The sequence below is a fragment of the Narcine bancroftii genome, chromosome 5, assembly GCF_036971445.1.
Source record: "Narcine bancroftii isolate sNarBan1 chromosome 5, sNarBan1.hap1, whole genome shotgun sequence".
NCBI lineage: Eukaryota > Metazoa > Chordata > Chondrichthyes > Torpediniformes > Narcinidae > Narcine > Narcine bancroftii.
This window is the reverse complement of record NC_091473.1, coordinates 168,503,276-168,519,510: the sequence shown is the minus strand read 5'-3', so window position 1 is coordinate 168,519,510 and position 16,235 is coordinate 168,503,276. Positions and strand designations below refer to the sequence as shown.

Genomic DNA, 16,235 nt, shown 5'->3' with positions numbered 1-16,235 from the left:
AATTGGAGTTGCCTACATTTGAAGTTGTTCAGTGATTTATATGACTTTGACTTACAGAGTGAATTGAGGAAGTACATATAAAAACATCTTTCCCCTTTTCAATACATTTGAAAAATCAGAAATTTGATAAATATTCAGGAACAATATAAATCCAACTCTCCCTGAAGATCAGTAACAATGCAGTTTTAACTTGCAAAATATTTGAAAAGGTTGCTGCCATTTGGGAGTAATAAAAGTCCAGATTAACTTTTCACTTGTCATTTTAACCCAAGCAAATAAAATTGAATAAAATATAACCTTGGTACAGGCAAGGAGTTTTCCTGTTGGTTGGAGAAGTGCGACAAGAGGCCACACAAGGATCAGATGCAAAAGAAAAGCAAAAAGACCATGAGGGGTTCCAGATGGAAGAATGAAACTTGAAAGCAAACTGGTTCCTATGCTTTTCAGCTGACCAAAGCTGGGAAGTAATCAGTCCAAGATATCTTGCTAGTGATATTACAGGCCAGCTAAAGCCAAAGTGAAAAGGAAAAGCAATAAAAATTCTAACATCATACAAAATAGAAATAAAATGAATCAAATCATTATTCCAGAGCTAGCTCATACAGGACTAGAGGGATGGGCAACATTTGCTGACATTATTCATCAGCGTGCGGTTTCAAATGGCCTTGAAATATAAACAGGACTGAAAGTCACTGCAGTTTCCACTACTTCAAAAACAAAATCTGTTGTGGCATTAGACACTGGCCAGAAATGGATTTGGGATCTGCAGCTGTGAAGAACATTACTCTTGCCCAAGTTTAAAATGGTAATGATTAATAGATTTAAAAATGCTAAAAATAATTAAGATGAAAATTGGTTGAATGAATATGTTTGAGGCCTGAGGTAATACATATTATAAAAATAAAACTTAAATTTATATTGCATCTCTTATGACGAGGGCATTCCAACATGCATTCAACCAACGAATTCCTTCTTTTGTAGTGTAGTTATTGTAGTAATGTGAGAAATGCGGCAGCCAATTTGCTCACAGTAAGGTCCAACAAATACTAACAGGATAATGAATGGATTTTTTTTAGTGACATTGGTTGAAGGATAACCACTGCATTCAATTATTGAAGCTTGGATGTTAAACTGGAAGAGTCAATAAATGTAAAACTCACAACCAGCTGACGTCCAAATTTCATTATCAATAATCCACAAATTTTACACCCAGGCTTCTCTTGAAAACATCCAAATGTTCTCGTCAAGGTGTGAAAGGTTCAATGAAGTAAATCAGTTTGTCAGGGTTGGGTTTATTAAAGAAAAAACTAAATTAAATCACAAAGTACAAATTTCTATTTGATTAAGGGTTTTCATATCTTCATTATAAATTCATCTTGCAGTGAAAAATGGAATTCCATCCAGATTTTCTTAACATTAATACTTGAGCATCAAGGAGCAGGTATCAGATGGTGAGGGATTGGCAAAGTGACAGTAAAGCAGGGGTCTTGTCAGCTTCTTATAGCACTTTTCACCTGTTGGTCTCACAACTTAAGCTTCCCTAGGAAGTTTTGCCATTAAATGGAATATTTTGAATTATTTCTTCAATGTGATTTTACTTTAAGTGCAATGCACCACTTCTCATAGTTTGTTAGACCTTTGACATGGGACACAATAATAAATAAAAAAAGAAACATTCATAGATGACGCAGGAAGATAAAAATACTTCCAATGCAATAATTTAAAAATAAAACAAATTAACTGATAAGAATGGGCCAGAGCTAAGTGTGCTTTTAACTGGTAATGTTTAACAGATTTTAAAAAGCTGAGAATAATTAGAATGAAGACCAATTTTCGTCAGTATGAGCATAAAGGGAGGGAAGCAGGAAAGTGTCAGACAAAAATGTGCATGCAAGATATTTCAATTTGTACAGTTCTGTTGAATACACAAAGAAAAAGCAAACCTATATCCGCGCACACAACATTGGACCTTTTTGAAAGAAATGTACCTATCTGCATGACTCTGCCGAACACAGATGTGTTATCAACCGTGCTGCAATTCCACCGCCGGTGTCTGAACTGATGTTGACATTCCTTGATGCCAGTTTTAGCGCCCTCTCCAATATATTGCATGTGATCCCGGTACAACTGGCAAAGCTTCTTCTGGCCTTGAGAAAGCCCCGCCAGCTGGCTACACAAAGGTTGAGCTCCTATAATATACACCTCAGGTATTTGAATTGGATTCATGGCTAAAGACCTGGAGTGGGGGAAAAATTAGCAAAATATAGCATCTCAATTTCACAACTGCAATCTGCAGAAAGATTGGTAAATTGAATCTGTGAGGTATTTACAGGAGAGGGAGTACCTGTCATTCAAAACATCAATCTGGAATATTTCCTGCAGAGGTGAAGTCTGAGTTAACTCTCTGATATTGTAAACATTGAATTAAATATTTTACTATGTGAAAATTATATTTCACTTATTAGAAATAATTAATTATTTTATCCAGCCTCCCTCTGTTCCTGTAATTCTGAGTTTTTTCTAGCTCAGTTGAATTACTTAGAATATTAATGAGACAAAATTTGGTGTTCATATAATTATAGTTCAGTTTGATATAAATGTACAGTCACGTTGGCAGGATACTGTGTGAATGATTATTTTTTTTAAAAACCACAAATTTATTTAAACAATGTGAACCTCCACTTTTTCACCTTGTAACCAACCATTCCAATGCTGGATTAGATTATATCATTGTAACCTTAAGTGTAATAAAAATAACTTACTCATGCCATTCAAATACATCACCTCTGAATGATAAGGCGATAAGAGCAGATAATGATATGTGGACAGTTAGCTTAGTATTTACTTTGACACACTTTCATGGGAGGGAGAATTACTACACCAGCCTCAGACTTCACCAAATCGGACTACTGCATTTGAGTCCCTTGAGTGGCCACATCGTTTAAAAAGAATACTAATGGTCATCTGTTAAAGGTCCTAGTTTTCCCGATTCCTTTGAAAGAGCCAGAAACATCATACATAAGGATATTCCAATTTATCAGGATGACCTGGTGCTGCAGATGGTGGGATTTCCAAATGTTCCATCTCTGAAGTGAGCACTTTTGGGGACTTAGTTGGTGCAATTTAAGCATTAGTGAAATGAATTGGGTTTTTTTTGCTGGTTCAGCTCTCACTGAAAGGAAGGCCAGATTCAGGGAGGTGCCTGGGTAATATCTACAGGGGTGTGTGCTTTCAAAGCATTGTTGTGGTTGAATTGGGGTTGCTTTGTGCCCTGAAACACCACGATGCTTACAATTCATTCATATTAGCATTAGAAGGAAAAGTGGACTCACCACCATGAGCTTGCTTCTACTAGCACCTGCTTGCAACCCGAGAAGAGAGTGACAGCAACGAGCAGGCACCTCCAGGCCATGGCACTTCTCAAATCTGAGTAAACCGCTCCTTGCACGGTCTCCGCTCCACTCTGCACAACATAAATCATAACGCATGCACAATCAAGGAAACCAGGGAGGACAGACAAGCGTTCATCAGAATTTTGACTCGGGAACGCAATAAGAACCTTTAGGTGAAAAGGTGGCTCCAAACGCTCATCATGAATCTCCCATTGGCTGACCATCCATTACACTGATACACACACATCTGGTATAATTTACCAGATGTGCTTGAATCACTGGAATTGGCGGACAATTACAGTCCCGACAAGATGTTTTTTTTTAAAAAGACCATTTGTCATAAGGTTGCTGTTACGCCTCAGCGCAACAAAGACTCAAGGCGCGATCACCTTCCTGGAATAACACCAGCAAGCAGCAGGGTGAGCGCAGAATATTTCTAAAGAAATAATGGCTGGGGCCAGCTCAACTCTGGAATGTGGGCGCCTTTTTCAAAGTATGACTCTGTCCTTCACGCCTGGAGACTCATTCAAGGATCTTGTACACATCTCCCTCTTGAGATGGAACCCAAGTGACGAGTTTCAACAGTTAAGACTCGTCAAGAGGAAGGGACGCCTGCTGGGGCTGGGAGGGGTGTTGACAAGAGCTGTTCATCCGAAAGAATGAGACAAGGTGCAGAGCGGGGTTCTCCGAAACATCCTGAATTTCTCTTCTGAGAATGGGTCCAAGCGTCAGGAGGGCGCCTGCCCGCTTTTGGCTCAGACCTCGAAGAAGGGCTCAGGCCAGAACCGTCAATAAATGTATCTCCTATAGTCGGGGCGAGACCTGCTGAATTCCTCCCGCTTTTATTTCTGCGGCGGGTTTTTTTTTGGCGGTAATAACAGTGGGGTCGCTTACTGCACCCTAGATTGTAGAGCGGATTACAAAAGATTAGCTATGGGATTGGATTAAACAGTGGTCTGGTGACATCTAGATCTCCTAGGAAAGAATATACTTCCATTTAAATTTTCAAATATACAAATTGGAACCTTTTTTTTTGGAAAGACAATATGCTCTGAAACTTTTACTCCATTTAGGTTTCCCCCGGGATTAAAAAAAAACTTCTCCAAAAGGTGGCAACTAGTTTTAAAAAAAGACACATTAAAACTTTTCTTCGAACGATCGTCAAAAAAATAAACGCTCTTCACGCCATCATTTCAGATACCGACAATGTTAAACAACGAACTGATCTGGAGAATGCGTTATCCCTTGGAGAATGAGAAAAATATATTAGAGGAAAGAGGAGTAGTCGTTCACCAACTTTCTTTCAACAGTGCTCTCGCGAGTCAATGTAAAGAAGTCGTGGTGTCAGTCGAGGCGCAAAGGACATCCGAGGGAGCGCATGTATCTGGGCGGAATATCAAGTCTCCAGTTCCACATGTTCACCTCTTCACTCAGGGTTTTTTTAAAAATTCTCTGTATACATGGTGAGGGTTAGTATTGGAATAAAGTTTCTGGAATACAATTTGCCGAGCTTCATTTACTTTTTAACAACCCCACAAGTTGCTAGGTGCAATAGAAATATCCACGACCAAGCTGATAAATTCCACTGCAACTGCCGGGTCCAAGCGCCAATCTCCACGCGATTTAAAATATATATATTTGGCAACGTTAGAACAACTTAATTTTATTGTCAAAATACTCACCCAAAATATGTTCAGCTTGTTTCAGACTGAAGCCAAAACTCGAAGGGATCTGTGTTTTGGATTCATGATTAGTTTATTCCCTCCAACTTTGTCGACCTCAAGATAACTGTCAAAGTATGAAATTTCTCGGGGATTTATTTTCTACAAAGCCATATAAATATTTCCGTCACCAATATTTAATCAAATCCTACCACTGAAACATCTGTTCTCTATGTTACCATGCTGCAGCGTATCTGACTTGCTTTAAAATCCTAAATAGAACTGCACCGCGCCCATAAATTAAAGATCCTTTCAATTTTCAGCCGAGCTGGGTTCCTGTTTCCAATTGCGGACTGCAGTTCTACAACCGTTGCGCAACTCCTCTTGCTGCTTTCCATTTGTGAAGCATGATATCAAATTATTCCAGATAAGTTTTCATCACAATTTACATATTGTAATTATTTCCGTTGGGTCCTTTGATATTGATGTCCTATTCTATTTCTGGCAGGGGATGGGGAAACGACATGCAGTAATTCCCCCCCCCCCCACTCCACCCCCTCATTTTAGGGCTATACAAAATCAATTACTGTCTGCAAGTACATTAAAGTCTAATCTAACGGACGTGTTTGAAAACCTGGGTGACATTAGAGGTTTCAACGAAAACAATTCCCTGAAAGAGTCAGAGGTACAAAACCACCAGGGAAGTGCGATCCTCGTCCAATGTAAAACTGTTTGCTGGAATGGTCCATATGGCTATGATTGAATACATTGGGATTTTGGCGTGAAAAATGTACAAGAGCCTACTGCCAGGGGCCAATGAACGCTCATGGAAATAATGCCATTGCATCAAAAATTAGTCCATAAAGTTGGGGGAAAAAACCATTTAGTTTCTATAAAAATAGATGAACACGTGGACATCTATTTTCAAATTGCAGGATCCTGTCATCTACTTTATCATAACCTACAATGGATATATTTCTCATATTAGATTTTGGAATAATGCATAAAGTTGAAGTTTGTCCCCGCTACTTAAACACTTTTCCTCAGGTTATAAACAAGCAACATTGTTTGCGAAGTTTCATAAATCTACACTACATTTTCTTAAAAGATTAATCTTTAATCTACCAAGGACTACTGATGAACGTTGTTAAATACTGATGAATATTGTTAAATGTCGCTTTGCGTGTCGAATTTTAAAGTAATACATGAGTTCTCACCAGCTCCTTCAAACATGAAATACCCATCTAAGAGCCCGCTTTCCTTTAGATAAATAAAAGCTTTATGGAAGAAACGTGTTTTTTTTTTGTAAATAGGAAGGCATGATGGAGTGAAGATGATAAGTTTGAAAATGAGGTGTTTGAAGGCCAGCGACAGCTGCTCTCACAATATTGTTAATGGACGCCGAGTTATTTAATTATAATGTTAAGATAGCTTATTACTTAACCACCTTCTCTCTCTCTCTCTCTCTCTCTCACACACACACACACACATATTATTTCTTTGTCACACACTCACACTCTTTCTCACACACACTCCCTCACATTCACATTCCCTTTCTCACACACACTCCCTCACACACACACTTTCTTTCTCACACACACTCCCTCACACACTCACGCACACACTCTCTCTTTCTCACACACGCTCTCTTTTTCTCTCACACACACACACACTCTCTAGTGCATTTCAGGCAATCATAATTAGGTTCAAAAGCTATCGAGAGCCATGGGAATGGTTAGCCTACACTATACTTGTAAATGGGTCTCATCTTCTAAGATCGACAAAGGTCACGTTCTCTTCCATGATCAACCAGTCTTCGCAAATTAAATCTCGAACCGCTTCACGGAAACGTCTGCAATGCAAGACCTAGTTGCTTGCTCGTAAGGAAAAGGTGCTCCTGTCTTCCTTTGAACACAAATATATTACAAGTGAACACCAAAATATTAAAAATGTCTTTGGGTGCCTTTTGTTACCTTCGTGATCTTCACTTATAGCACTACGGAGAATGTACAGGTGGAAGACATCATTTATCAATTACCTGTACTTCAAATGTTTAAATGTTAAACTGTTTTTAAAATACACTAGGCAAAAGAATTTAAAGTGCACTAAGAGTGCATCGCCCACAGAAATTTTCAGAGCATGTTCCAGGGTATTTAAAGGTAATTAGAAAGCAAGATGTAAAACGTTTAATTTGGCAGTACATATATGGTTAGATCCAGAAAATTAGACTTCGTTTATCTTCATCGGATCTTTATGAACTAAATGTGTCAAAATGTCCACATGAAAAAATCTCCCGATCTCTACTTCCAAGTTGGCGCATCGAGAAATTCAAATCCATCTGTGTTTTATCGTTACAGAGCTAATGAATCCTCTCGAAATAAATCCTGATCTCGAGTGTTAACTTTAAATCGGAGCTAATGATACTTCAAACAAAAAGAGTCCATGAAAATCTAATTCTGAGTGAATCAAGAAAACAGTGTGATCTCACAACTGGACTGATGTTGCAAGGGAATTGAATACTGCATCTCCGCATACGCTTTCAAAAAAAACCTCTCTCATCACAAGAGAAGACCAATTTAATGACGTTAGATATTAAGATTAAAACGGGTCTAATGCTGGACTGGGGTAGCGTTTCTGTTTTGCAGCGTCTGTGGGCATGATGAGAGTATGTCACCAGGCAGCAGAATAATTTGAAGTGATTACTAACACACAACAAGCAGGATTACGAAATGTTTTCTGAGTAGACCGACTTTAAGCATAAAGCAAAGATATAAACATAAAGCAGATGAGCACGGATTGAAATATTGGACGGTGGCAGTACAGTTAATGGTAAATGCCCTCAGTGAGGATGTGGTTCACGTTAATTTCAGTCTTCAGACTGATAGATAAAGCAACATGTCCTGTCGGCCCAGTTTTGCTCGTCATGTTTTATCACCGAAATATCCAGACTGCAATCTGATACACTAACAGATGATAGGATTGTGAGGAGTCAACCGTCCTTCTACGGTTGTTTGATGAGAATCGACGCTAGATAAGTGTACCGCCGCTAGTAGTCATAATATTTGTTTACATAAAATGTACTAAGTGCACTTAGCACATGTTAGGTAGCGTCAAAAAGTATGTAAGCGTCTTTGCGAGCAGAAAATCTGAAACAAGAAAGAGTGTGGATCATGCAGGCTGGCTGGAGATTACAGAAAGCAGGCAATTCTGTAAATATACCGCCAAAACCCCAATTTCCAAATTACTGATGATAATCGCTTGCGAGGCGCTCCAGAGAGGGGGAAAAAAAACACGTTTACACCTTTCGGAGTCTCACTGCTATCAGAGCTATTTAATTTCTAATGAAGGGAAAGGACCCCTTTGAGCCCGATTTTGTTCCAGTGGAGCTCCTTTGATCTTTATGCTGCAATATTACATTCCGAGAACATCCATCCAATCTTAAGATGTTCTTTAGAAGCGGAGCAAAAAAAAAATTAGGGGAAGTTGGAGGAGAGTGTCGCAGACATCCCTTCCAAACGTGTTCCTGTCCAGTGACCAAACGGGAAACAGCGCAGCGCAACTCTTATCCATATTAATCACAGAGGTGTTACCGCTGTCCATTTATCACCCAACTTGTCTTTAGGTTAAACCTACTTATCTGAAAATGCCAGTGCCCAAAGCCAAATTGAAAAAAAAACATCGAAACCTCCGTCAATGGGCTCCCGAGTCAGCAGAGGGATATTAGCTAGAACTGTGTCCACAGTCCCGTGCTTCGATCAGCCAGTCGCCTCCCTGTGCAGCGCGGGCAGAAAGCTGCACTGCACAGAGCGGTGGAAGATGGATGGAGAAGAGCTTTGTCCCGAGGAACTCAATAGGGTTAAAAGGCGAAGATTCATATTTATTTAGGGGATTCACAGCAAACCTACGGTCATTTTATTTTTCGCAGTTCTGAAATCAATTATTATTTTTATAATGCAGGCAATTAGCAAAACAAAAAGTGGAGACTGGACAGCACCACACCGGGATCTGTATTCCACTTTAAACACTCCATCTGTTTAATATTTTAAACGCTTGTAGAGTTCGGAATACGGTTACTCTCCTACCGATAAACCTCTCGTCGAAGTGGGAAAGGCCATACATACATTCAAACCCCGATTGGGAGCTGAGGTTCCAAAGGTGCCGTGTTCAACACTTGGGGGCTCTCGTTCCCCTGTGATGCTTCATGTGGAAGAGACAGCGCAATGTCAGGGCCACAGCTCCACCGAAAACAAGTCACTTCAAAGCCAATAAGTGAGGCGATCTAGAGGACATTCCGGGTTGTGCGATTCCGGACAATGTTTCCACACTTTCTCCCCCCACCACCCCCACCACCCCCCGGCACTGACTGTGCAACAGTCTTCATCAAAATGGCGAAATAGTCGCAATTCTCCATATAAAAAGTAACTATTTCACATTCAGCGTCGTTAATACTGGGCTGTGGATTCTATTGCCCCAAATACGTGTGTCAACCAATTGAAACTGAAGTACGATCATACATTCAAACTTTTTTTCCTTAAAAGTTACTTTTTAAAAAAAATGTACTTAGGTGGCAACATGTTTTTGCAATAACATTTTGGAAACTCATGTTAAAACTTTTTTAAATATTAAAAGAATCAGAAGTAATTATTAGGGTGTAAACTCTCCAATTTACCAAGATAAAATCAAGTTCCAAGGCAAGACAACAACCTTTATTAAAATTCATGCACCGCTATTGAGCAAATATTGGCTAAAATAAAAACAAGTAATGAATTATAAATGTGTATGTTTAAACAACTTTGGACTCACATATTCAACTTGTACCAACAATTTTGCTGGTTTGATTCTCCTGCGATCTGCTTTTTTTAAATTTTACAGAGTGTGGGGGGGGGGGGGCGGAATAAAAGATTAGAAAGCCTCCAGTGCCCTCCCAAAACCCCCAAAAAGAGCGAATCACGACGCCCAAAAAGCCTCGGCAAGTGACACATGCAGAGAATGTGTCACTTCCCACAGCAAGCTCGACAACGCTGCACCCTCTAATTTTTCACTCTCCCCTTCTCTGGGAGGATTTTAGAATTAACCGTTAATTAATGGCACGGTGTTCCTTTTAACAATATAGTCTGCAGCAGGCAGCCTGCTGCCTGCATTGACCTCTCTCAACAGTTGCTAAAAGTTGATCATTGCAGGTTGTGGTCACTACTGTTGACCTGTTCTCTTTCACCGAACATTCGCCGCCTCCCCCTCCACCCCAAAATCATGTCATCCCCAACTCACAGCAAGAAAAAAGCAACTGACTGCTTCTATTGGTATTTATTGCCCCATTAAAGACTGTCTCTTAACTTTGGAAATGCAAACTTCTTTGCACAATTACTCTCTGTTAAAGGTGAGCCGGCAAATGTGGCAACTCAAGGCATGGCAATGGTCGATAACGGTTGAAACAGTTTTATTTTCAATCTTAATATTCGCCACACCTCCGTAATTAAAGCATTATATATGGAAGAAATAAGCTTCTTTAATTGGTTTCTGATGTTAATATTAGTTTCATGATCTTACGGGAGATGTTGATAGACAAACAATCGCAATACACAGAAAATCTGAATAGTTCTGAATTTTACGGATGCTCTTTTTAGTTTTTCCTTTCTCCCAAATCTTTTATTCGATCCCTTGGTGAGGGTTAAGTACAGTTGGGCTGCTTTTCTGATAAATATAAAATTGTCTGCAAACTAAGAAAACATTGCATTTTAAACTTGCCATGTTTCTAAGCTGGTTTGGGTCCGCTCAGGAGCAGAATCTACTCTTTCCAATGTTCAGATTTACTTGTATTTCTTGCTATTGAAGTTCGATGGCGCACGAAAAATCCGGGTCTTGCGACTATTATCTTGGCCGGACCTTCTAGAGATATAATAACGTAACATCCGAAGACGTTGGTTTGACTTGCCATCCGCTGGCAACTCCAGAACCACATCTTTCAGAAGTCCTTTCTGCCCGGGTCAAGCCACGGTGGTTAGGGTTAACAAGCTCACTGGTCATCTGAGACCACTACAGACAGATTTTTTTTCATCCTCTTCGGCATTTAATTAAAATTGTGATTTTTTTTAACAGGTTGTAAATCAAATCATATTCGTTCTAGTCACGCATGACTTTTTTTTCTCTCAAGAGGAGTTTGCACGTGCAATTATTACTTTGGAGAAGCTCAACATACTTCCTGCCGTCTCATTTCTCCATATTCTCAAAGCATCAACTAACCCTCCTCCGTCCCCGACACACACAGACACACAACACTGACAGAGACTTCACTGTGATGTTTCTTCGTGCATTATTTTCACCACTTTGGCTTCGACCTGGTATAGAATATGACAGTAAAGGTACATTACGCTTGTTAGTGGACTATATCATGGCGTTAGAACATTTCTAACAATTTTGATGGAATGGTACGAGCTTGTTTTGACTTTTCCACAGGAGTTTTATGTTTAGAAAAATTAAGGAGGACTTTTTTTTAATGGGTTAAACAAAAGCATGAAGGACAATTCCACTAGATGGGGCTACACGCCGCTTTGGAAGATGTGGTTATAACCACACGGTTTTAAACTCTACCTCCAATGTTTAATAGATTCATAATTAGGCTGCTTCTTCCTGTGTTTCACGTTAGAAACAAATGTCGTACATCTGCCCCAAGAATCTAGCATTTAACCACCGCGAGCACACCAATACCTGCCCTACCTTTGGCTCAAAGTGCATGTTTATCCACGTCGGAACTCGTTCTAATATGTTTCATTGCTATTGCCGTTCACTTATTTCGTGTGTTTGGGGGGGGGGGGGGGAATAAAATAAAAGAAGCCTTGTGGCTCTTGGAAATTGTGTTAATCATCGATGGTTTATCTAGTTGCAATCTGGTTGGGGTTTTTTTAAGCCATTTTGTGTAAGTTAAATGCTCTGCAGATTCTTTTTTTCGTCTGTGAAGCCGCCAGCAAACAGATGAACACCCTTGTAAGAACCTAACGTTAGTTTACTACCATGTCCGGTTTTAGAAATGATTTCTCGCCGCGCAGCTATCACACGCTTCTACAGATGGCTTGTGCGGAGAATTTGGGGGTTTTGTGTGTGTGTGTGTGTCGAATCCTTTTGTAAAGAAGCAATCATAAAGCATACAAATTGACTTAAGGGAAAAAAAAACACAAAAGAGCCGCGACGAGCGTTGTTGCCGTCTCATTGCAGACCTACCCCCATATTTCTCTGGCAAAGCGGTCACCAAGTAATCCAAGATTACAGTATCAGGCAGGTAATTCCTCTGCGGTGATCGTGGGCTTAAAGTCTTGATTCCTACCATCAAAGCATGAAGTGGGTTAAGCACGAGATGTCCTCCCTTCCAGCGCTCCCGGGATCGACACAGTGGAGGGGGGGGGGGGGGTGGTCCTGGATCTCAAATCGAACTATTGAAACCAAAGATCAATCGTCTCAGCCGCATTTCCCCCTTTTCCACTGATCCAAGCGCAGAAGATCGCGGTTCTTTCGCTTCCGAGGTAGGAAGGCTCTTTACAACAATGTCCATCTGCAATCGGAATAATTAGTGCTCCCGACAAACTGTGGGCGTGATGTGCGGAGACACTTGGAAAGAAATGAAATATTCAAGAGCAAAATGCCTTTGGCCAGATCGTCAGCAATAAACTTCCAGAGCGAAGCCCCCCCATCCCCCCCCTGCTCACACGCTTCTGATCTTCTGCTCTCCGCTGGCACAGGTTTCGAGCAGGCAAGCTTCGGGAAGGGCTCCCTTCTCAAGTCCAAAGCAAGTTTCTGCTGGAACTTGGTCTCGGATTTTGCAGCCCTGATGTCCACAGTCTCCTTAACGCTTAGAAAACCAAACTCGCTGCTAGAAAGGCGTCTTGCAAACATGGTTCGAAAGTTCTTGCTGACATTCTGAGCGGTGCTTGGAGATTCCCCCCCCCCCCCTCCCCTCACCCCTCCTTCCCCTTCCCACCCCCTGATTGCAGCCGCTAAGTGTTTCCTGCGACTTTGCACCAAGCCTTTCGCATACAATCCACTCGCGTCTGCAGCAACAGGCTGGCAACACAGCTCTCAAAAGCGAAATCGGTGCCAGTCGGATAGGATCCGCAAACCGCCTTCCTCCTCGTCGCTTCGGTCCCTCGATCTCACCTGTCCGCTCGGAATCTCACTCTGGCTCTTCTCCGAGACGCGAAACTTTCTGACTCCTCCCGCAAGCGCCCGACCTCGGCCACTCGCGCATGCGCCGCTTAGCACTGGGACCCCACTTGTGGAGGAGACCTGGGCTTCAAGCTGTTCCCTCCCCAGTCCCCACTCCGTTAGAGAGAGAAGAGGAGATATCCAAATTAATTGGGATTTTACACCGGATGTTTACCGGACAGTCATTGATTTGCATTTGCCATGTAGAAGCGTGTATTACAAACCGGATTTCGACACATTTATAATTGGACGAACATTATGAAAGTTTATTCCTAAGGAATGACTATTTTAACCGTCCCTTTTATTTTGGAAAATGCAAACAATCGTCTTGCAGGGAAGAAAATTTTTAAAAAAACTTAAAGGGCCCAGATCTTCATCTTGTTGCATACATGTGACACGCGTGGACATGTAAACATTTTAATGGATTTTTCATCTGCACGTATGAGAGGCAGATGAGCCGATTTAGGATTTGATCGCCAGTAATGAATGGAAGGATCGCGAGCAAACGATCTCTTCCAGAAATCTTGAGGTACTGAGTTCGAACAATTAATTTAAAAAACCCCAGCAAATGGAAAATGTAACCTTAAGTCAGGCTTGAGTTGGAGAGCAAGAGTTCGCGGGTTGAGATGTCATCTCCAACATAAATTGGACCCAAGTCCCCCCCCCCCCCCCCCCACCCCGTTTAAGTGCAGAGGGACTTACTGTATAAAGTCGCGAACTCTCACCCCCCCCCCCCCACCACCACCCCACAGCCGGTTTGATTTCACTTTGGGATAAACAGAATGGCAATGGAGAGAGAGAGAGAGCGAGCAGCTTCCTTGTTTATAGTAAGTAGTTCTTGCTGGAGAATAAAAATGCTCAATTTCACGGCTAACGCGGCATGAGACGGCGCACGGAAATTGTTCTGCTGCCAATGACACCGATCAGCGATCCTTTAGACAGCCAGTAGTCAGTTTAACAAGAAGCAAGTGATGATATCAATAGAAAAGAGTCGAAATCGGGCCTCCCCCGGCTTTCGGAGAAGTATCCCTCGATTGTGTATGGAACCGCAATAGAAGAAGGGTTACAATCGCTAGATTGAATTGAGATTAGAAGGGTCTCATCTAACCCACGTCGGAATTGTAATCAGAAAATCCTCAGATCTGTTATCATCTTGCATTACGAGAGTCCATGCATCAGGCTGTGCGCTCTCTCTCTCTCTCGGTGTCATTCAGTTCCTACTGCATCTCCAACGCTGTAATTACTGGCGGTCTTACGTCCGGCGGAGGGGGGGGGGGGGGGGGGAAAGGAGCGAGAGAGGGGGCGGGGAAAGAGGGAGACAGTGAGTGGGAGAGAGAGAATGAGAGAGAGTTTGAGAGAGTGAGTGAGAGAAAGAGTTAGAGAGAGAATGAGAGAAAGTTTGAGAGTGAGTGAGAGAAAGAGTTAGAGAGAGAATGAGAGCAAGCGAATTAGAGAGAGTGAGAGAGAGTTTGAGAGAGTGAGTGAGAGAAAGAGTTAGAGAGAGAATGAGATAAAGAGAGTTTGAGAGAGAGTGAGTGACAGAAAGAGAGTTAGAGAGAGAGAGAAAGAGAGTTTGAGAGAGAATGAGAGAAAGAGAGTTTGAGAGAGAGTGAGTGAGAGAAAGAGAGTTAGAGAGAGAGAAAGAAAGTTTGAGAGAGAGAAAGAGAGTTTGAGAGAGAGAAAGAGAGTTAGAGAGAGAATGAGAGCAAGAGAATTAGAGAGAGTTTGAGAGAGAGTGAGTGAGAGAAAGAGAGTTAGAGAGAGAATTAGAGAGAGAGAATGAGAGAAAGAGAGTTTGAGAGTGAGTGAGAGAAAGAGAGTTAGAGAGAGAGAGAATGAGATAAAGAGAGTTTGAGAGAGAGAGCGAGTGAGAGAAAGAGAGTTAGAGAGAGAGAATGAGAGTTAGAGAGTTGAGGGAAAGTGAGAGAATGAGAGAAAGAGAGTTTGAGAGAGAAAGAGCTAGAGAGAATGAGAGAAAGAGAGAGAGTGAGAGAAAGAGAGTTAGAGAGAGAGAGAGTTTGAGAGAGAGAAAGAGAGTTAGAGAGAGAGAGAGTTTGAGAGAGAGAAAGAGAGTTAGAGAGAGAATGAGAGCAAGAGAATTAGAGAGAGTTTGAGAGAGAGTGAGTGAGAGAAAGAGAGTTAGAGAGAGAATTAGAGAGAGAGAATGAGAGAAAGAGAGTTTGAGAGAGAGAGCGAGTGAGAGAAAGAGAGTTAGAGAGAGAGAATGAGAGTTAGAGAGTTGAGGGAAAGTGAGAGAATGAGAGAAAGAGAGTTTGAGAGAGAAAGAGCTAGAGAGAATGAGAGAAAGGGTTAGAGAGAGAGAATGAGAGAGAGAGTTAGAGAGAAAGAGAGAGAGTGAGAGAAAGAGAGTTAGAGAGATAATGAGAGAAAGAGAGTTTGAGAGAGAGTGAATGAGAGAAAGAGTGAGAGAATGAGAGCAAGAGAATTAGAGAGAATGAGAGAAAGAGAGTTTGAGAGAGAGTGCGCGAAAGAGAGTTAAAGAGAGAGTTAGAGAGAGAATGAGAGCAAGAGAATTAGAGAGAGAGAGAATGAGAGAGAGTTTGAGAGAGAGTGAGAAAGAGTTAGAGAGAGAATGAGAGAAAGAGAGTTTGAGAGAGAGTGAGAGAAAGAGAATGAGAGAAAGAGTTTGAGAGAGTTAGAGAGAGAGTGAATGAGAGAGAGTTTGAGAGAGAGTGAGAAAGAGTTAGAGAGAGAATGAGAGAAAGAGAGTTTGAGAGAGAGAGTTAAAAAGAATGAGAGAAAGAGAGTTTGAGTGAGAGAAAGAGTTAGAGAAAGCGAGAGAGAATGAGAGAAAGAGAGTTTGAGTGAGAAAGTTAGAGAGAGAATGAGAGAGAGTGAGAGTTAGAGAGATAATGAGAGAAAGAGAGTTGGAGAGAGAGAGCGCTGCAGTATCGTGTTTGTTCAAGCCAAAATTTCAGTGGAGGCGGGAAACAGCGGTAAAAAAAATGGCGCTCCATCTGAAAGTGAG

The 16,235-nt window shown here is 41.3% G+C and overlaps 1 protein-coding gene across 5 annotated transcripts in view; it reads right to left on the bottom strand.

The window, feature by feature from the left end:
- Window positions 1-16,235, bottom strand: part of wnt5a (wingless-type MMTV integration site family, member 5a) — a 69,941-nt gene that overhangs the window by 25,986 nt on the left and 27,720 nt on the right. Inside the window, exons 1-4 of one of the 5 annotated variants that reach the window (XM_069939664.1) lie at window positions 12,269-13,012; window positions 9,175-9,250; window positions 3,333-3,463; window positions 1,989-2,236 (exon numbers count right to left, since the gene is read on the bottom strand). In XM_069939664.1, coding sequence (XP_069795765.1) covers window positions 1,989-2,236; window positions 3,333-3,412 — 328 coding nt within the window. In that variant the 5' untranslated portion in view covers window positions 3,413-3,463; window positions 9,175-9,250; window positions 12,269-13,012. The other 4 variants (XM_069939666.1, XM_069939662.1, XM_069939663.1 and 1 more) reach the window with 4 other exon arrangements.